Here is an 18,613-nt window from a genome sequence, read left to right as displayed (position 1 = left end):
TATTATTTCCCAGTATACTTCACAAACTGATTAAAATCATAATTTAATATATTTACAGTAGTTCATTTAATTGCAAAGTAGCTATCGAAGTAAAGTCTCCACCAACCATTGCATTTGTCATATTTGTAATAAAATTGTGCATGAACAGAAAAAAGAGTGCATAGTTTGATTTGTTTATGTCAGAAGGGCGTTTTAACAAACGTCTGGCAGTCGACATATGCACGTAGTATCCCTTTTTTCCCCTTCTTTTTGGGGGGTTGCTATTTTAATTGATAAATTAATCTTCTGTTTCAATCGAAATAATGTAATTGCCATTATAGAGGCCTTATAGAATACCATACGATGATAGACGCGTAAGTCGGGATCATGCTCGACCGCGATTACTAAGCCTGTGCGGCGGCGGCGACAATGGTGCCCAGGGTGATGGCTAGGCAAATGATGGCGAAGAAATAGGTAAAGAAACGGTCGAGCACACTGGCGATGTGCATCCACTCCATCGACGTCCTCTTGCTCTCGGCTTCGTCGAAGGTGAGCTTGGCGAAGTGGGCCACGCCACGCGAGATCTTCGACATGAGCATCTCGATCGGGTCGCAGTTGGACGCCGACGTGGACGCCTGAAACGGATCTCCGTTGCCGTCGTCATCTTCGAAGACGGGGTTCAGAACCCCATCCCCGTCGACCTCGTTACGGCGCTTCACCGACCCGGTGGTGGAGGAGGACGATGACTTTTTCAAGTCATCGTCGTCGTCGTCGTCGTCCACGGGGATGGTCTGAACGCAGAGGAAACGAGCGAGGTAGCCGAGGATGGCCCGGCGGACGAGGCGGGGAGCACGTTGACTGTCTCCAGTGTGATGGATGCTGCAGGTGACCACGGTGAAGACCGTGATCAAGCCGACAGCCACGATGATCGCAGCGAAATATTGAGCTGGAGAGGGGGGAAATCCAGATGAAAGTAATTTGGTATGGTAAAACAAGACTAATAGAGGATATAAAGCAGTATTTCAATAAATGTCACAAAGAATTAACTATACATCATCGAAAAGCGACCACGATTGCAAGTAATAAGGGAGTTTACAGATACAATCTGCGCATGGGCAGATAAAGGTCATTTGTACCAAAAAGGTAAAACCCACAAACCCACAGAGATGAATACACTATGAATATGACTGACAAAGAAAGCGGACAAAATATACAGTTCCTCAGGTAGACAAAGGAACATCCCTTCACTGCTATTATGTAAAAAGGTGAATATGCATGTGACACCTGTTCTACACATTTTTACATAATAGCAGTGAAGGGGATGTTCCTTTGTCTGCCTGAGGAACTGTATATTTTGTCCGCTTTCTTTGTCAGTCATATTCATAGTGATATTGGATATGCGCTCATGAAAGTTATGTAACATTATTCATTTATGCACCAACGGTACATTCTTTTAATACGCAGGTGGAAGTATTCTTTTCAAGAGGGCAAACAAAAGGTATTCATGAAGCACATCTAGGACTTTGGCAGTTATTATTCTAATATGCTCAAAGTGGAATTCTCCATGTGTAAAAGATATGCGGATATTTGGGGTCATTTGTACCATGTGCTATCTGTAAACTCCCTTATTTCGAAAAATCAACCTAAGGCAATTTTAATTGCCTTGTGTGTCACCTATTGGAATGTGTGAACATGACAATAAGGTATTACAAATCCAAACATGATTTCTATGGGACATTCAATAGGGTATTGAAATCGCCCTTGAGTGGCTATTTCGAAAGTAGTTGCGATCTTGTTAACGACTATTGTCTGGAGAAAAATAGTCGAAAAAGAAAAACTAATGGGACTTTGGAACGACTAAAATGAAAAAAATATCTTATCGCATTTCCTTCCAATTTTTTGTTGGCATATACACAAAACTTTGGTATACTTCACAGAATTTGTTCATGATTCGGGTGATATTTTCAAGGCCAATAATTGGTTTATCAAGTCAAAGCTTAAAGTCCTAGTAGTAGTCTATCCAGGATCCCTCCGACGGGTGCCTTCTACGCAGGGGCGTACGCAGGGGGGGGGGGGGTTTGGGGTTCAAACCCCCCCCCTTTGGTATTTTTATGTGTGTAAACCCCCCTAAAAAAAACTAAACCCCCCCCCCCCCTTTGTTTTTTTTTTTTTTGTTTTTTGTTTTTTGTTTTTTGTTTTAATTAAAAATTAAAATAAAAAATAAATAAAAAATTATGCCCACGGCTAACGTAAAGTGACCTTACCCCCCCCCCCCCCCCCAACGAAAAAAATGTCAAATTTTCAAATTTCGAGACCAAAAAAAAAAAAAAAGTGTCCGCTTACCCCCCCCCCCCCCCCCCCCCCCCCCAACTTTTCGGCCGGCGCGATTTTCAAATTTTCGGGAGCAAAATATTTGGGCCAGATCTTAACCCCCCCCCCCCCCCCCCTTGAAAAAATCCTGCGTACGCCCCTGCTTCTGCGGGTTGCATATACGAGCACATCTCATGGTACAAGGGGTTTTCCGCCCCCCGCCCCCTCACCCTTCCACATTCTTCGATTCCCTATTGGATGTGTAGCGGCTCTTACATTCGCCCTACTTACATTCGCCCTACTTTCACCGTACATTCATGTCTCCTGTATTTTTCCATCACGGTACTTATTTATATTCATTATTCGGACCACGTGTGTTCATTCCTCCAATCGCGCATCGTGGTTCCGCACTGTTCACCTCGCGTATTTTCAATTCCACGAGGTTTTTCTCCACTCCCGCTTTCACCTTGGTCGAGTCAAGACGTCTCCACAATTTCCTCTCCAGGCTGTATTCTTCTGTGCCTGTCGTCTATTCTACGGCACATCAACTCTTTCTCTGCCGTGTTCATCGGGCTGCAGTCTCCCAGTGGAACGTTATAGTCAGGACCGACATGGCGCCTGACTCTCCGCTGGGAGCTGCCAGTTTCTTCGTTCCGGTAGCTCTTTCCACTCACGAGCTCATCATTTCACCGCAGCTCATCTAAACATTTCTTCATCAAAGTCCGGCGCATCAAACGAGCAACTATTACTACTCAGCACCAGTGCCGGCTTTGCGTGTCTACATTTCTACTTGCCTCCGACATCAAGCGATTCACTGCTTCGTCGTCGAGCGCCACATCTCTTCTCTTCTCTTCTCTTCTCGCCTGAGAGCTTCAACCACATCTTTATCACGAGCGTCAGCGTCGAGATCCTTCACCGCTCTTCAGCCACGAATACGAAGCTGCATCTCCGCCTTCAAGCCTCCGTACATTCATCGCGTGAGCCCCTTCCTTCGTTTCTCAACTCTCTTCATCTTCATTGGACTTTCGACGCCATTTCTATTCTGTCGTAAGCTTTCATTCATTATGTACATCGCATTTATTCATGTTCATTCTTATCTTTGATCATTATAATGTAACTACGTGCAATATCTTCAATTCTCATTTATGCATTCTCATTCCGAATCTTCGGCTTGTGCTTGACTACACTTTGCAAGTGTACGTCAGCCTCATCAGTACCCAATAAACATAACGAAAAGGGAATACTTTCTTTCATGTATTTTATTGTCAGTGCAACCTTGCTTCCTCGTAGCTAAAATAAAAATAAGAGTTATGTTGTGTGACGAGTGAACACGCTTTCAAATATCCATTCACAATACCTCACACTCATATCTCTAAAGATGGATAACTTGATAACTTACAAATGAGCGGCACCACTTCGGACGTCGGCGGCATGGTCTCGGCGACGAGCAGCAGAAACACGGTAAGCGACAGAAGAACGGTGAGGGTCAGGGTGATCCTTTCACAGGCGTCCGACGGCAGCACAAAGCTCAGCAACACTAGAGACGAGATGATCACACACGGGACGACCAGATTGAAAAAGTAGAACAAGAACTGCCGTTTGATGATGACGTTAAAGATGACGGATGGATACGCACCCGGGCAGCACTGGCGCACGTCTACCTCGCGACGCAAAGGGAAGTCAATCAGGTCCCACTCGCCGTTGGGTTGGTACTGCGTCGCGTCACCGGAAGTACTGTTGGCGATGACGTTGATCTCGTCCTCGTTGTAGGTCCAGGAACCGAGTTTGAGGGAGCAGTTCTGGGTGTCGAAGGGGAAGTAGAGAGGGTTCATTGGGCAGGCACTCATCAGGATGTAGTTGGTCTTCCAGGTCACAGTCCCGTCGTATCGGATCCAGGCGTGAGTCCAGCGGATGCCGCCGTTCAGCTCATCATTGGCGCTGTCAGGTTCAAAGAACATAGAACAATGTGATGGATTAAGGACTCAAGGATTTGAAATCCACGACAGGCAAAAGACGTAATGTAATGATCACTGTTTCGAGAATGATGTTCGCATTTTGTGGAAAGCTATCCCATGCATGTTACACATGTATGAGGGTGTCACTCCCATTTGTTTGGCGAAGGACTGTGCCAGTAAGCGGTATTCGGCTTCAACGAGGCACTCGAGAGTGAATTCGTTCACAAAGTGCATGTGAATAAACAGTTAACATGTTTCTTTGAAGTACTGGTGTTAGTGGTGTATGATCTTAATGTATTCATGTCTTTGCAATCTTGATTCGTAGTATCACTAATGGAATTAGGCCTCATGTGCAGAGTGCATAATGGTCAAAAAGATACATTGGTCTGACGTATCATTGCGCCAGACACTGGCGCATTGGCATATCACAAAAAGTAAGCGCGTAATGCACAGTGAAAACATTTCTTTGAATTTCTGGAGAATATTTTCAAATGCCTTAAAGCACATTGGCATCATTAGGATAGATATAGCGCAATTAAATTGCGCGTTGTGTGCAATGGACAGGTTGTTCTATACACGAGGAATCACATCACCGCGTCAAAGAGTTTTGTCTATACCTAGAAGACTGCTTCTGGCCCCGCCATGTGCATTCATAAATCCGAATGCTCCTTAATGGCGCTAAAGAAATGACAGCCTGTATTAATTTGCAATAAAGCACACGAGGCGTTAATTTGATTGCGTCACTACAAAACGCTAATCGAGCAGCTGAAGGCAATTGGCGCATGCATGAGTAATTCAACGCATTGCTTGTACTGTTCATTTTGCTTTCATTTCTTTACGATGTCATCTGATTACACGGTGCGTCAAAGACTACGCCAATCGCTGACGCAGTCCTGCGTCGGTCCTGCGTCAGGAAAATGACTTCTCGTGTGCAGTCGATGCAATACGTACTTGTTATGAAGAATGATGTCGGGTCTCCAGATGTTGTTGATGGGTACCTGGACATCTGTAATGTTCCAGGACTCGGATGGTTCCCATTGGAGGAAGGCGTCATTCCATTCCTAAAAAATAAATGAAGAAAAAAAGAAAAGTCAAATAAAAAACGTCTCGGACCTTGTTTCACGAAACCGTCATCAAGTTCTCCAACATTTCATTGGAACGGTGTTTAATTTTGTATGCGCGCTTCAATGGGGTGCCGGCGAACTTGTGATTATGATGATAATTTTGTGAAGCGCTCCACAGGTACTCTGCATCAAATCCAACTCTAACGTGCATAACTTAGGCGACTATTTTATGATATTAAATAGTCGCATATTAAGTTGGTTTCTTATATGTACAGATAATATTGTTTTTGATTACCAAATTAAATTCGTGTTCGCACTTCTCTTTGTGCTTAATTTCAATATAAAACTAGCAAATACCCAGGAGTGGATTCAGTGTTGGGCTGAAGCCTCCCCCCCCCCCCCCCCGTTCACCCGTTAGAGAAGGAGTACGGTTATCCAAAAAGAAAACAAATATGCTTATAACCACTCTCCCTACTTCAAGTTTCTTTATTTTAATTCTAGAGCCGCTCTTGGTAACATATCACGATATACTGGCTTTTTCACATTTCATAATAATTTCATGAACCAAAAAACAATGTAAATAACCATCATGCCTTCGTAACTCTTGCCACTCGGGCTTTGTATATACGTTCAACAAGTACTACTTTTTTCTCCATGTCCCCAGAATGATGCCATCTTCTTCCAACTTGTATAATTTTAAACTTCGTTATACAGGAGGGCACGGCTTTGTTTGCCGTCCAATCACATCCTCTATTCCCTCAATGTTTCAAACACCTAGGGTGTTTTCTCGTCTGCCCCCTATACACACAGACATGATAGCTATTGATACTGCAATTCAAATATTTTCTCCGCCAATTCTTCGCTCCGCTCCCGCCCAAACTAAGGAGAAATAAATTTCATTGTGAGGGGCCTGTAACTCAGTTACGACTGTATTGCACTGTAAATGATGGGGTCGTTTTCGGAAAAAAGAAACCGTATCGCTTTCAGAGGAGGATCTCAAAGTGATAACTCAAATAGATACCCCCGAGTGGGTATACCTTTCCTTTAATCGTATTACTGAAAGGCCTGCATGGGTAAGAATAACGTATAACATGGTCATGATGGTATAATTCAATTCGATAAAATCTATATTGGGAGATGTTACGCTTACGTTATACGCTGGACGTTTCTGGATACACCTACATTTGTTTTCCATATGGTTCATGTTGTATATTATTTTTCATGGATTGTAATAGGTATATTTAGAACACAGTCAACATTCATCAGTTGAAAACGGAATATATACAATTATGATCATTCAACTTCAACATGATTAAATCGATATGTTAAAACCTAGTTTTTTTTAAACAAGCATTTTCCGCACCTTAGATGAATTTATAATTTAAGATCATATTATTTTCTTTAAATCTTTCATGAATTTATCAGCAAGGATTTATGCCAAAATGCAAGCATTTAAATTGATAAATCTTAATATGAACGTTCCTAACATTTTGCACACAAAACACTATACAGAGATAGTGTACATTCATACCTACCTGGGTCATGAACGTGTTGGCCGTCATGATCTGATTCGCCTCGTCCTAAATGCAAACAAAGATAAAAGCCAGAAAATATTGATTTGTTCAGACGAGCCTTTTTCTTTTCCACCACCACCCCCACCATCATCATCATCGTTCCAGCTCAATTTGCATCGTATAGAGGACAGCGATACGACGACCCCTGGGATTCGCTAGGGCACCGCGCGTTTCCTTAATCACCCCCTATTCGTGACGTTCTACCCGTCACACTCATAAAAAAGAAGGAAGTGTAGGAAATAGCGGACGACCAAACGCGAACTACAAATCTATACACCTTTAAACCAATCCTCGGAGTAGTTGTTCTTGTGAAAGAGAAGAAGGGTAATGGATTAATAGAATACGGGGACAAAGAATGAGACTTAGGGTGCGAACCGGAACAATTTCTACGAAATGGTTTTAGATTTATATCATATTTGAAAGGTATACGGGACTAAATAATTGAACGTAGAATTAGGTTACAGCTATATTTATTCTCCTCGCCTTGTTCTCGTTTTTTTTTGCCGAAATTAGCAGGATAGCTCCCAGATCACGTATTGCAAAGTAGTCACTTTGTGTTCACTCAAGAGTGTACCTGAAGAGAATTCGACATTACATAGCCTACTTTAGCTATGAAATTAAAGCATCTGGATCGCAGCCAATATTTTCATTGCGATAAAATGTCCTACCCTCAATTGATTATTCAAACAATGTAAACGAGACTGAAAACAGTTTGTTTATATTATACCTATAAAGAAAAACCTTTTCATTTCCTTTATTTAAAAAAAAAGTAAGTGACGAGATGAAATATGAACACATTCATATGTTTCAATTTTGTTTTACTTACTAATAATCCCAAACTTATAGACAAATTTATATCATCATATCTTTACTAATCATCATTATGAAAACATTATAAATATGCACGCAAATAAGGATTATACTGAGGGAATTCCGCGTCCAAACATTAGCATACTATACCAAAAATCGAAAAAAAAATCTTTCATACTAAATAAATATTATGTTTGCATGTAAAAAAAATTTAATCAGAGGAAAGGGAGGAGAACGTAAGGAATTAACAACGAAGATGGAAAAGGTTGAATCAAAACAAAATGAAATTGAAAGTATAACGTATCGATGAAAACAAGGTCCAGCTTGCTATTTTCCTATCTATTGTGCCGCCATCTGCGGTGGAATATGAAGTAAATTTCCTGATCTTCGTGATGATGATGTTTGATGCCCTGCAAAATAATTTCACAGAAACAAAACAGAGTGACGAAAAATCAATCAATTGAAAAAGGCGTAGCGTGGATCCAGCCATTTAGGGGCACTTACTGGTGTCATGGGGGGGGGCACGGGCAAGGTCATCTATTATGGAGATGGTGTGGAAGGGGTTGTATCCGCTTCTCTTAACGTTATCTTTTCCCTCTCCGTTTCTCTTTCTCTCTTTTTGTTTATCTGTTCTTTTTGTCTTCTCTCCTTTTGTTTCTCTTTTCTTTTCCGCTCTATTTTCATTTGCCCGTTCGATTGGGTTACACGTCCCCCCCCCCCCCCCCCCCACTCCGCCCCTTGTGGTTTCTGTAGCTACGCCACTGGTATGGACCAGTTTATGCTCAATATGTACTAGTTTTCGCTCACCATATCTAGGAGGTTGACTATAGCCAAGTCAATCTTAACGGTGATGGTGTCTTCTTGGTACATGACTGGACGCACAATGGTGCTATAGCCATGGTCTAGAAGACGCGATACCAGTAGAGCTTCCTCGGGGATCACTTGACCAAGGAAACCTTTCATGGAGAAAAATGAATACATCATGAAATGAATAAATAGGTAAATAAATAGGCAGGTAAATAAATAAATACATGAATGAATAAATGAATAAATAAATAATCAAATAAATGAATAAATGAACAAATGATAGATGAATGAATAAGTAGTTTAATTAAGTTATTAAATCAGTAAATGAATCAGAAAGTAAAGAAAAAAGAAAGAAAGAAAAACAGATTCCAATAACTTACTAAATAAACCAATTAATAGAATATATGAATATATAATGTAAGCTTAACAATAAATCATAATCCAATTATCTTTACCCCAGAATAGACAGGTACATACACCCGAGTCGTGAGGGGCATGATGTTGACAAAAACGCCTTGTACAAGGATGTAAGCACAAGGCGCACTGGAGGGGTTCCTGTGGGGGGGGGGGGGGCATCTCAAAGGAATTTATGACAATTGTAGCTCCAAAATGTAGCTAATCTTACCTGTGTACACTCCTGCCACCCCCTCCCCCTCCCCTCCCCCAAACGAATTTTTCATTTTCTCTTTTTTCCATTTTGCATCCATATTCTGGATATTTCCTAATCACGAGGTTGACATTTACAGGAAAAAATTATACAGTGCATTCTTTTCAGCACCAAGTGTTCTGGGAGGGGTTGGGAGAGGGAGAAATGGCGTATAAATGAAAATTTGCATCTTGATTTATATTCATCGACCATTTCAACGAGGGACAGATGCAGATCGATAGAGGGTTATTGATCCGACTCAACCACTTTTATTTTCGCGTTAGGTAGGCTGACTGGTCGCTTTGTAATTTATACTATGCGGTCATGTAAACATATTGTAGCGATGTAGGCTTCTCACCCATCTTCAAATTATCTCGAACACGACATACAGAGAAATCTGAGGCACATAAACAACGTACTGAGCTCCTAAACCACGTAATAAGCTCGACTCGAACTCTTTTCCGGGTATGCCTCTCACTGTCTTTCATGATTATTAAAACAATGAAGCCAAGTGCTAAATTTGTTTTGCGATCGCATTAAAAAATATCCGATGAGGAGACTTCAAATTACTGATAAACTTGCTTCTGTCATTTGACCAACTTAGCTTTTGATATTGATATGACAAAAAGCACATTCTGAAGGATAAGGGTTATAGAAAATGATATAGTTACTTATTTTCATAAAAGAGAAATACATTGCACCGAAAAACTGGAATACATTTTAAATATTCATGTACGCATACCTGGAAATTGGGAAACGACCAAAACTAGAGAAAGCAGACGAGACATCCTCATCAGTTTAGACTCCATGCTTGCAAATCTGTGGGGAAGCATTAACAAAAAAAGAAATGCATGTACATTCTCATCATGATTAGGATTTCACTTCCATATTGCTCATAATATTATCTGAACCTTTCTCTCCACAAATGTCTTCAATTTTTCTTTATCTTTTATTTTATTTTATTTTTCTGTTTTGATGTCTTCTCATAATTCATAATTCTTTTCCTTTGTTCAGCCTTGCCATTTTCTCCCATCCTCCATTTCTTTCCTTGACTGTATGGTTGAGTTTTTATCTGATATCATATTGCCTTAGTTTTAACATGCCATATTATTATGTATATTTTGAGGTACTGTGTTTATATATAAATTATATACATATATATTCATGCTGCTTTCTTATTTGTTCTTATCCTGTACTTATTCAACATGTTTCTTTAATATCGTCTTTCCTTTAATCAGAACCACGCAAAAACAAGTTTCTGAAATAGATGTTCATCCTACATTATGTAGGGATCTCAAAGTATACATCGTAAATAAATAGATTTTGTTTGAATACTAACTTCCCAATTATTCACTAGGAATGCATTCACATTTTTACTTGATTTCCAAGATTTTGGAAACCAGTTATCAGTGCCATTTCTTCGCCCTTTGTAAATCTGTTATTTTTTAATTCGCAAGACGACACTCAGATCAATATCTGGATAAACTCGGCTCTCTGGCCTACCCTCCCGAATGGAGATAGCCTCCTCCGCCCGTTGCCAGGCGACGGCTTAAGTCGACGCGGCAGAGTGGGTCGTTGCGATTGTCTGCAAATCTACGCCTTGTGCGCAGGGGGACCTACGGAGGCAGCGCTCTGTTGTTTCCGATCATTCCCTATACAATGAAGAACAAGCCCAATTATCGATCCCCAATCGAAGAAATAAATAACCGATGGCTCTTAAAATATCACTTTGTATTATCGGGCTGCGAATGGATCCTGGATCAATACCCCTTTTCTTCTTATCGCCCCCTTCCCCACACCCATTGGTAATGATTTATTAAACAGAGTTTATACATTTGTGTTTGTTGGCATACTGGTTAGGGGTGTCCATGTTGTTGTGGGCTAACCTCACTTCTTTCGTGACTATCTAGTATCACGTTTTCAGGTTTACAATTTCGTGGGAAAGCTATTAAGGAGAGACCAGGAGATAATAGGAATGAATTTTAAAAACAGGATGGAGAGCGATTGTATCTTGTCAAAGTGCCCCACAAAGTTTTCAAGGAATATTTCTCGATATGCTGAGGATAAACTGTATTTTGTGGATTTTCTCTTAATGTTAGTGATATCGGATTCATCAGACTTGACTTAGTAAGTTTTTTTCTTTGTTATCCATTTTGACTGCATAAAATGTTATTATGCCTGTCGTTTTGTTTTAAAGATACCTTAGAAATGACTATTTTCAAAGTTAAATTATATAACTTTAATGGCTAATTAGCGGAATTTGTGGTAATTTTGAGATACGATAACTATTTTGATGATTATCCACCATGTCGAACCCCTCAGCTCATCTTTTTTCAATAATGTTACAATAGTATTTATGTTGATAATTATGAATATCCACATTTTCATCGACTCCTTTGTATGACGATAGCGTGTTTTTTTCTCTTCTTTTTGTCAAAGTCTAATATACACATGTATTTGGGGCTTATAATACACGACGTGCCACATCTGTAGACAATATGGCAACGTGAGAAAGATCTTTGAATGGCTATATGTATGTTTTAAACTAGTCCGTGGAAAATGGAAATACAGTTTTCAAAAAAATGTAGGAAATTCTCATAACGTAGACAATCATTTCATTTCACGATACTGTACGTAGTACTAATAGTTATTACAACCTGATAGGCCTGATAAACTGCCAATGTTTAGTAAATGATGACTCAGACATTTGAAGGGATTTGAAGAAACCTTGGTAGTTTATTTTGTTTCTAAAATATTGTTGTACACATTTTTGTATGTTTAGTGAACGTTTTGATAAATAACCCCATCTGACTTCTAGAGAAAGGAAACTCTGACCCCATTCCCCCATCCCCCCCCCCTCCCCCACTCCCGGGGAAATATTCAGCATTTATGACGGTGAATCCAAAATTCGATCAGAGCTGTGAACCATATTTTTCAATCATTGAAAGTTTGTTTTGTTTTTTGGCTTTTTGTGGGTTTAATCTTTTATTGAGAAAAAGCAACATCATTATTCGATATAAAACATTAACAAATTGTTGTTCTTTTTATTTCTTACTGGCAGATCAATACCACTTCTCACAATGACATACGGAACCAAAGATTACGGCGCAGTGGCGTCGGCCTACGGACCGCTCACTAGACACATGCCCAGAGCCAAGGCGACGACTGGACAGCAAGATGGCGACAACCAGAGGAAACAAAAGCAGAAGGTGCTTTACGGTTCTCTTCTGGAGTACACGAAGAGGATGGACAAGATCAAGCAAGCTCGGATGGCCATTTCAAAGAGCAAGGACCAAGGCAGACTGAGCTCGGTACCCAAGCAACGCAGGCACTTCAAGATGGTCTTACCCGGACTGGACCAACTGGAACACGATGCGTTGTCTTTGACCAACAAGTTTATCAGTCAGGCGCACTTCCAATCAGCATCCAGTGCGGCCGACAAGGTCAACGAGGCGCTGCCATCGGAAGGCAATGCCAAGTCCAGTATCTTCAGCAACGATGTCCAGGAGCGGTCAAAGGCATCACCGAACTCCTTCAAACAGAACTGGAGAGTCCTCAAGGACGTGAAGGTACGGCATATACCAGTCCTGAAAACAAAGGATGGAGTTGTGTACTCTACGGTCAGCCGCCCGGCTAAGATCAACGAACCTCGAGACGCAGTAACGACCTTTGAAGATACAAAAACTACCATAGTAAAACTGGACGAGAACGGGAATGCCATTACAAACGTGACCAACGAAAGATTCCGGAAGTATCATCCGGGAATTTTACCAAAGCCAGGTATGAAAGGTCCCTATAAGTCAAAGGTCACCCTGCATGTTTCCTTGCCGCAGATGGGGAATGAATTTGATGGCGAATCTGACGACGAAAGAGACACGAGCTCGTGCTCCATTGACTTGCCGAATGATGGAAGGGATTCGCAGTCGTCAAGTCGCGTCCAAACACCAAATCCTACAAAAATCGATATGGGGCAAGACATATCGAGTGCTACCCAACAGAACAAAGATAAATTCGAAGCTGCCATAAGCAGCAACACCAAATATGTTACACAGAATGTAATAAGTAGGCCTGAGAACGTCATAAAATCTTCAGAAAGAAATGTCACACTTACTCAAACTTCTTCTGTTAAGAAAACTGCGGTTGTGTCTCCAACAAAAACATTGAAACCAGGAAAGAAATTTCCTCTCGAGAGTAAGCACGGCGAAAAGAACCATTACCCCTGCGCTGATTGTCCCGTGTGCAAAGCTGAGATGGAGGCCCCTCCATCACAAACCTCTATCCTCAAGAAAATCGACAAACCATTGCCAGACATAAAGTCGTTGTCTGGTCAAGGTTCCATCCCTGAGAAGAATAAAACAAAAAGAGGCTCTCTGCAGCAGATTACCTTGCCAGGTGGTGTGATGAAATTAGGAAAAGTGACCTACCATAGGACGTATAAGATCAATGTACGACCGGTGGTGGGTGGCGTGAACAGTGAGCTAAAGTTGCACGATTCCTTTGAGGACGCGGTCAAAGGCACTGATGTCCTGAGGGAAGCCGAACGAACGCTCCGCTTTGAAAAGAACCGTAAGCAGAATCAAGAGCAAAGGAAGAGATTCTCCATTGACACTGATGAAAAGTTGATGCAACCGTTGTGCAGACACGGTCGTTTCGTGCATGAATGTTACACGTGCCGTGCAGTCGAGGAGATTCGACAGAGGTTGAAGGGCTCCTACAGCAGTAGCGAACAGCAGTTCCAATGGAACCTTCTGTCGAAGCACGAACGACACTTGACGCAGAAGGTCAATGCGACGAAAGTGAAACCGCCAATGCGGAAGAACGCCCCCTTCAGGTTATCCGCAATCCCAAAGGCCACAGATATCAGCCAGGCTGCGGAGGACACGAGGAAACCAGATGGAAAGCCTGGTGGAAGGATCCTCACTGAAAAGGAAGAAGGAAGAGCCAATCCGCAAGGCTTGTTGCCAACGCACGCAGGAAACAGTAATGGCGAGAAAGGTGCGACTGTTGCGAATGATGATGAAGAATCGGCGAACAGGAAGGTCCGATTCGCTGAGGAAAGAATCTATGATCCAATGAGGGGGTCTTATCGACAGGGTAATTCGAACAATGATCAGATGATATTGCCACCCCTCAAAAACTGATATTATTTTCTTTCATTAGATGTCTACACTACAAAACATTTTATATGCATGCGTGACTTTTTCTGATAAAATTTCACTTGCACTGTTTTTGTTGATACATTTTATTATATATATTGCGCTCAGGAAAATTATGAGCTTTTGTTGACTAGGTATGTTTTGCCTCTCAATCTATCAGCTGGACTGATTCGGAAGAAAAAAAGAATAATACGTATACCGTAAAAAATGTGATTAATTTAACGCATTAAATCTTAAAATGCTTAATACAGTTTTGTGTGACTATCTGATGAATATCACAATGACCTTTTGGCCCCAGTCTCTCATTTTATAATAATTAAAATAACATTTTATATTCAGAAGATGATTAGTCCCTGTTTTATTGACCATAATATATGCCAATGTGTTTGTTTTTTTCATCCTACCTTGCTATCATTTTAAGCCTGTCTGCACTACTTGTATCAACTTAGGCCCTCTATATGGCAAACAGTGCCTAAGCGGTACGCGTTGGTCCCCAAGATCCCCTTTTCCTTATGTTAATTGGGAGCTGATTTGATGAGATAATCACCTGTCAGTGATTACCGCAGTGATTACGACAGGGAGGTCTAATCCCTCCTGGCCAAACTAGTGCAGACAGGCTTTAACTAGTAATTTCGTTTATAATAGCATAACGATTAAAAACATGCAAAGCTATGCAATCACTCTTATTCTTAAAGAGTCAAGAAAAACACAAGTTCGAAATTTGAGACACAACGTATGTGAGATTATGTGCACGCGTAACGCAGTGAAATGTTTTGTAATATTATTGCAGTAAAATATCAAACATTCTTCACTAATTTTGCTGCGTCTGTTCGTATTTTCTTTATGAGAAGCAAAAAGAGTGGTCATGGTGATGAAATTCTTAACTGGCAGATGACTTATCGTATCCATTATGTCACTTAGATTCGTTGTATGCAAGTCATGGGGAATCATCATAAAGGATGATGAAAGAGTAGAAGTAAAATCGCAGACACAAAATATTTCATTTCATTCGGTCTAGAATTAGGAGGACGTTGCTTCATATAATTGACCACATTGTTAACACCCTACTGGCTCTGATCAGTACGATGCAATCTTGATATTGCATTGGCGGGTCGTGAGTGGTAGTACTGTATATCCAGAGCCATTTATACACAGAGTTTGGCCAACTTAGTCACTAGTCACAAAATTGAGTTTACTCCATCTGTTGTGTGCTTGCCAATTCGCATTATTGGCCAAACTATCCTAATCAATGGCTCTGTGACATCACCAGTATAACCCCCTCTCATGTTATACTCTCATCAAAAGAAGCGGGGGAATCAATAAAGAGACAGAATTGTTATATCCATAGTGTAGCCGGTGTCAACCTGATCAATATTATGCAATCTCGTTTCAGGGGAGGTCTGGTTTAGGTTCGGCTCACCTCCCCCCCCCCCCCCCCCCCAACCCCCATCCCCCTCCTCCCCCGACCTCTACTACTTCCTATAAATGACATGTTATATCCTTTATTATTAGGATTTCTCACAACACGGCCATTTTTAATATAGTAGTGTTTTGGGGGGTTGCTTTTTTATGAAGAATAAATGTATTATGTAAAATTTAAAAAAAGGCGCGAAAAGGCTTTCTGATATTATAACATTGCCTTCTTCATTAAAGTGGTAAAAACTGTCGAATATTAAATTCGAGAAAATTTATTTTAATATGAGTTTCAATAAACGTAAGAGGCTCAGGAGTTGAAGGTGATAGTAATAGGAGATTCTTCAACAGGAGATACGAGAGAGGGAACGAATGATGCGGAAAAGGAGGAGACGGGATGGTGAGAGGGAGAGAGTGTGGAAGAGGAAGAAAGGGATAGAGAGACAGAGAGATATACATACAAACAAACACTCGCAAGTATGAGACAAAAACATTTATTGAACGTCGCTGTTTTCACGAAGTGACGGTAGTGAAAAAAAATTGCATTCACTTTGCGTGACGATTTTCCTCACTACCGTCACTTCGTGAAAACAGGGACGGACATGTAAAATTGTCAGATTATATAATACCAACTCTATATAGTAACGGCTGGTACCACTTATTATCATCACTTTACTAGACTCCCTTACCCCCCCCCCCCCATAAACTAATCTAGATGATACATTATGTATCCTCTATAGATTAGTATATTGTTTGTTCGTCTTTGTTATTGTTTTCTTTAAAATGATATAAACACTGTCGGCAGGAGAACACAATATAGCAATTCATATCGTCGCAGAGAAAAATGAACAATATCTAGTGTAGTATAGGAATCATTTTAAATTGTATTCACTCGAACATCTTTTAAACATATGACTTGCTTTGAAATAACAACTGGTGCACAAAAGAATAAAGGTAAACATTGTATTTGTAAAAGATCAATTGGTGGTATTGTTTACCACTTATTAAAATAAAAATAATTCATTGGCAATGAAACATATTCAATAAGAATTACTGACCACTATTTCAAATATATTCCATAACGATAACTGACAATTATTTCAATTCTTTATAAATCATTTTTATTTAGAAGTATACTTGTATGGGGATAACGTAATTTTACAGATATAGGGCTAACACAGCGTATAGGCTTACATCTTTCTTTCTTTTTTCGAGCTAAAAGGATATCTAATTCGAAGAAAAACCACCAAGTGAAACAAACAATATCACACAAAATGAGTACTTACCTTTTGTAATTATACACCAGTATTTGGGCCCAAAAAACACTCAAATTCTTGACAGCAAATTAACACCAGTTGATAAATCAGAATCCGTCTTAAATCGTAATGAAATATGTACCTCGCGATGAATATTGCTTACTGATTACAAAAATGAAATACTGTTTGGACCACACCCGAGTTGACTAACGATTAAATCACCGCAAAACGCCTGACCCGTTTGCGTGTGCATGCACACAATTTGAAAGACAAGTCACGCACTCATAGACACAGAAACAGACCTCATTAGGCTAAAGGCTAATTAGCTATCACACTCACGTAGTGGCTTGCCGGGTGAAGTAAAGATTTAGGCCATTTAAAAATCGATAAATCTCTTTATCTCACCATCTGTTTTAACATATCCAGTAGAAACTAATGGAGGATCTATACTTTCAAAGGCGTAATGAGCCTTTTTGTTTCTCGGAAGGGGTAGGAGGGTGGGGTGTAACAAAGTGTTGCATTAAAAATGTGTTCCCATTAAAAAAAATACCCCCCCCCCCTTCTTGATGGGAATCTCTCTCTCTCTCTCTCTCTCTCTCTCTCTCTCTCTCTCACACACACACACACACACACACACACCCTCACATACGTAGACACACACACTCACTCACTAACAAACACGTTTTGATATCCTTTTGTAATGTCCCTTCTACCTTCTTTTACAAACAAATTATATGTAAAGTAAATTTTGAGTCAAAGCAACGTGACAAATAATATTTGGCTTTGAATGAAAAACCTTAAATTTCTCCTCAAGAGGGCGCATTACTGAAAGTGTACTCGTTGAATATTAATTTCCCTTCCCTACACGTAATGCTTCTTCGAAGCTATGCAAAAACAAGTATTTATTTTGTGTGTATCACCAGCTGAGTGTCAATTCCATAATCATAATCATTATCACCATGATCAACATCATCATCATCATCATCATCATCATCATCATCATCATCATCATCATCATCATCATCATTATAATTATCATCATCACCACCATCAGGGGCGTAAATCATTACTTAATACCTATTATTCAGGGGCGCCTATTTATACGTATTAAGACCGGCTCTACGCCACTGACCACCATTACACCCACCCTCATCACCATCACAACCATCGCCTCCATAATTATCATCTCCACCATACGCACCAATTTATACCCTAATTATCATCATCACCATCACCACCATCATCATCATCCTCACCATCGTCGTCGTCATCATCATCATCATCATCGTTATTGTAGTCATCATTGTCATCACCGTCCTTCATCATCACCATTATCATAATCGACACCATTTTGATTCATATTACTTTAGGCTTTGGGATGACGTCAAGTTACTGAAAATGGCAAATAAAAACAAAAAAGAGTTTTGACAGATACTTTCGACTTTGACTTTGAACTTGTCAATCTCCAAGGGTTTCTGCTATATTAAATACAGTACAACAAAATAGAGCCATGTAATAGAGAGCATAACTGAATTTTGTTTTCTTCCATTTTCTTTATTTTTACACACAATTTTTTTTACTGAATATAATGCAGAAAGACATCAGTAGTTACAAACTAAACAAAGTCATGTCATAGAAGAAAG

At 40.3% G+C, this 18,613-nt stretch overlaps 2 protein-coding genes across 2 annotated transcripts; one reads left to right on the top strand and one right to left on the bottom strand.

The window, feature by feature from the left end:
• Positions 1-329: 329 nt before the first annotated feature.
• LOC579170 (neuronal acetylcholine receptor subunit alpha-10) lies at positions 330-17,222 on the bottom strand. Its single transcript, XM_030977182.1, has 7 exons — positions 17,001-17,222; positions 9,888-9,964; positions 8,500-8,648; positions 6,844-6,888; positions 5,196-5,305; positions 3,689-4,227; positions 330-925 (listed from the first exon to the last, which is right to left on the bottom strand). The coding sequence occupies exons 2-7, from the start codon at positions 9,952-9,954 to the stop codon at positions 384-386; spliced, it is 1,452 nt and encodes a 483-aa protein (XP_030833042.1). The 5' UTR covers positions 9,955-9,964; positions 17,001-17,222; the 3' UTR covers positions 330-383.
• LOC100890649 lies at positions 10,980-14,803 on the top strand. Its single transcript, XM_003731401.3, has 2 exons — positions 10,980-11,272; positions 12,207-14,803. Exon 2 carries the CDS (start codon positions 12,226-12,228, stop codon positions 14,284-14,286), a length of 2,061 nt encoding a protein of 686 aa, XP_003731449.2. The 5' UTR covers positions 10,980-11,272; positions 12,207-12,225; the 3' UTR covers positions 14,287-14,803.
• Positions 17,223-18,613: the final 1,391 nt, after the last annotated feature.

This window comes from Strongylocentrotus purpuratus, unplaced genomic scaffold (assembly GCF_000002235.5).
Source record: "Strongylocentrotus purpuratus isolate Spur 01 unplaced genomic scaffold, Spur_5.0 spur5_scaffold_9, whole genome shotgun sequence".
In the NCBI taxonomy this organism is placed as follows: Eukaryota; Metazoa; Echinodermata; class Echinoidea; order Camarodonta; family Strongylocentrotidae; genus Strongylocentrotus; species Strongylocentrotus purpuratus.
The sequence above is the reverse complement of the archived record's forward strand: the minus strand, read 5'-3'. Positions and strand labels throughout refer to the sequence as shown.

Bases quoted from the DNA above. Each gene is read 5' to 3' on its own strand.
- LOC579170 (XM_030977182.1), bottom strand. From the start codon at position 9,954: ATGGAGTCTAAACTGATGAGGATGTCTCGTCTGCTTTCTCTAGTTTTG. The intron at 4,228-5,195 runs GTACGTATTGCA...TGAACCTGACAG, and splicing joins GACATCATTCTTCATAACAA to CGCCAATGATGAGCTGAACG. The intron at 926-3,688 runs GTAAGTTATCAA...CCCCCTCTCCAG, and splicing joins CGAAGTGGTGCCGCTCATTT to CTCAATATTTCGCTGCGATC.
- LOC100890649 (XM_003731401.3), top strand. From the start codon at position 12,226: ATGACATACGGAACCAAAGATTACGGCGCAGTGGCGTCGGCCTACGGA.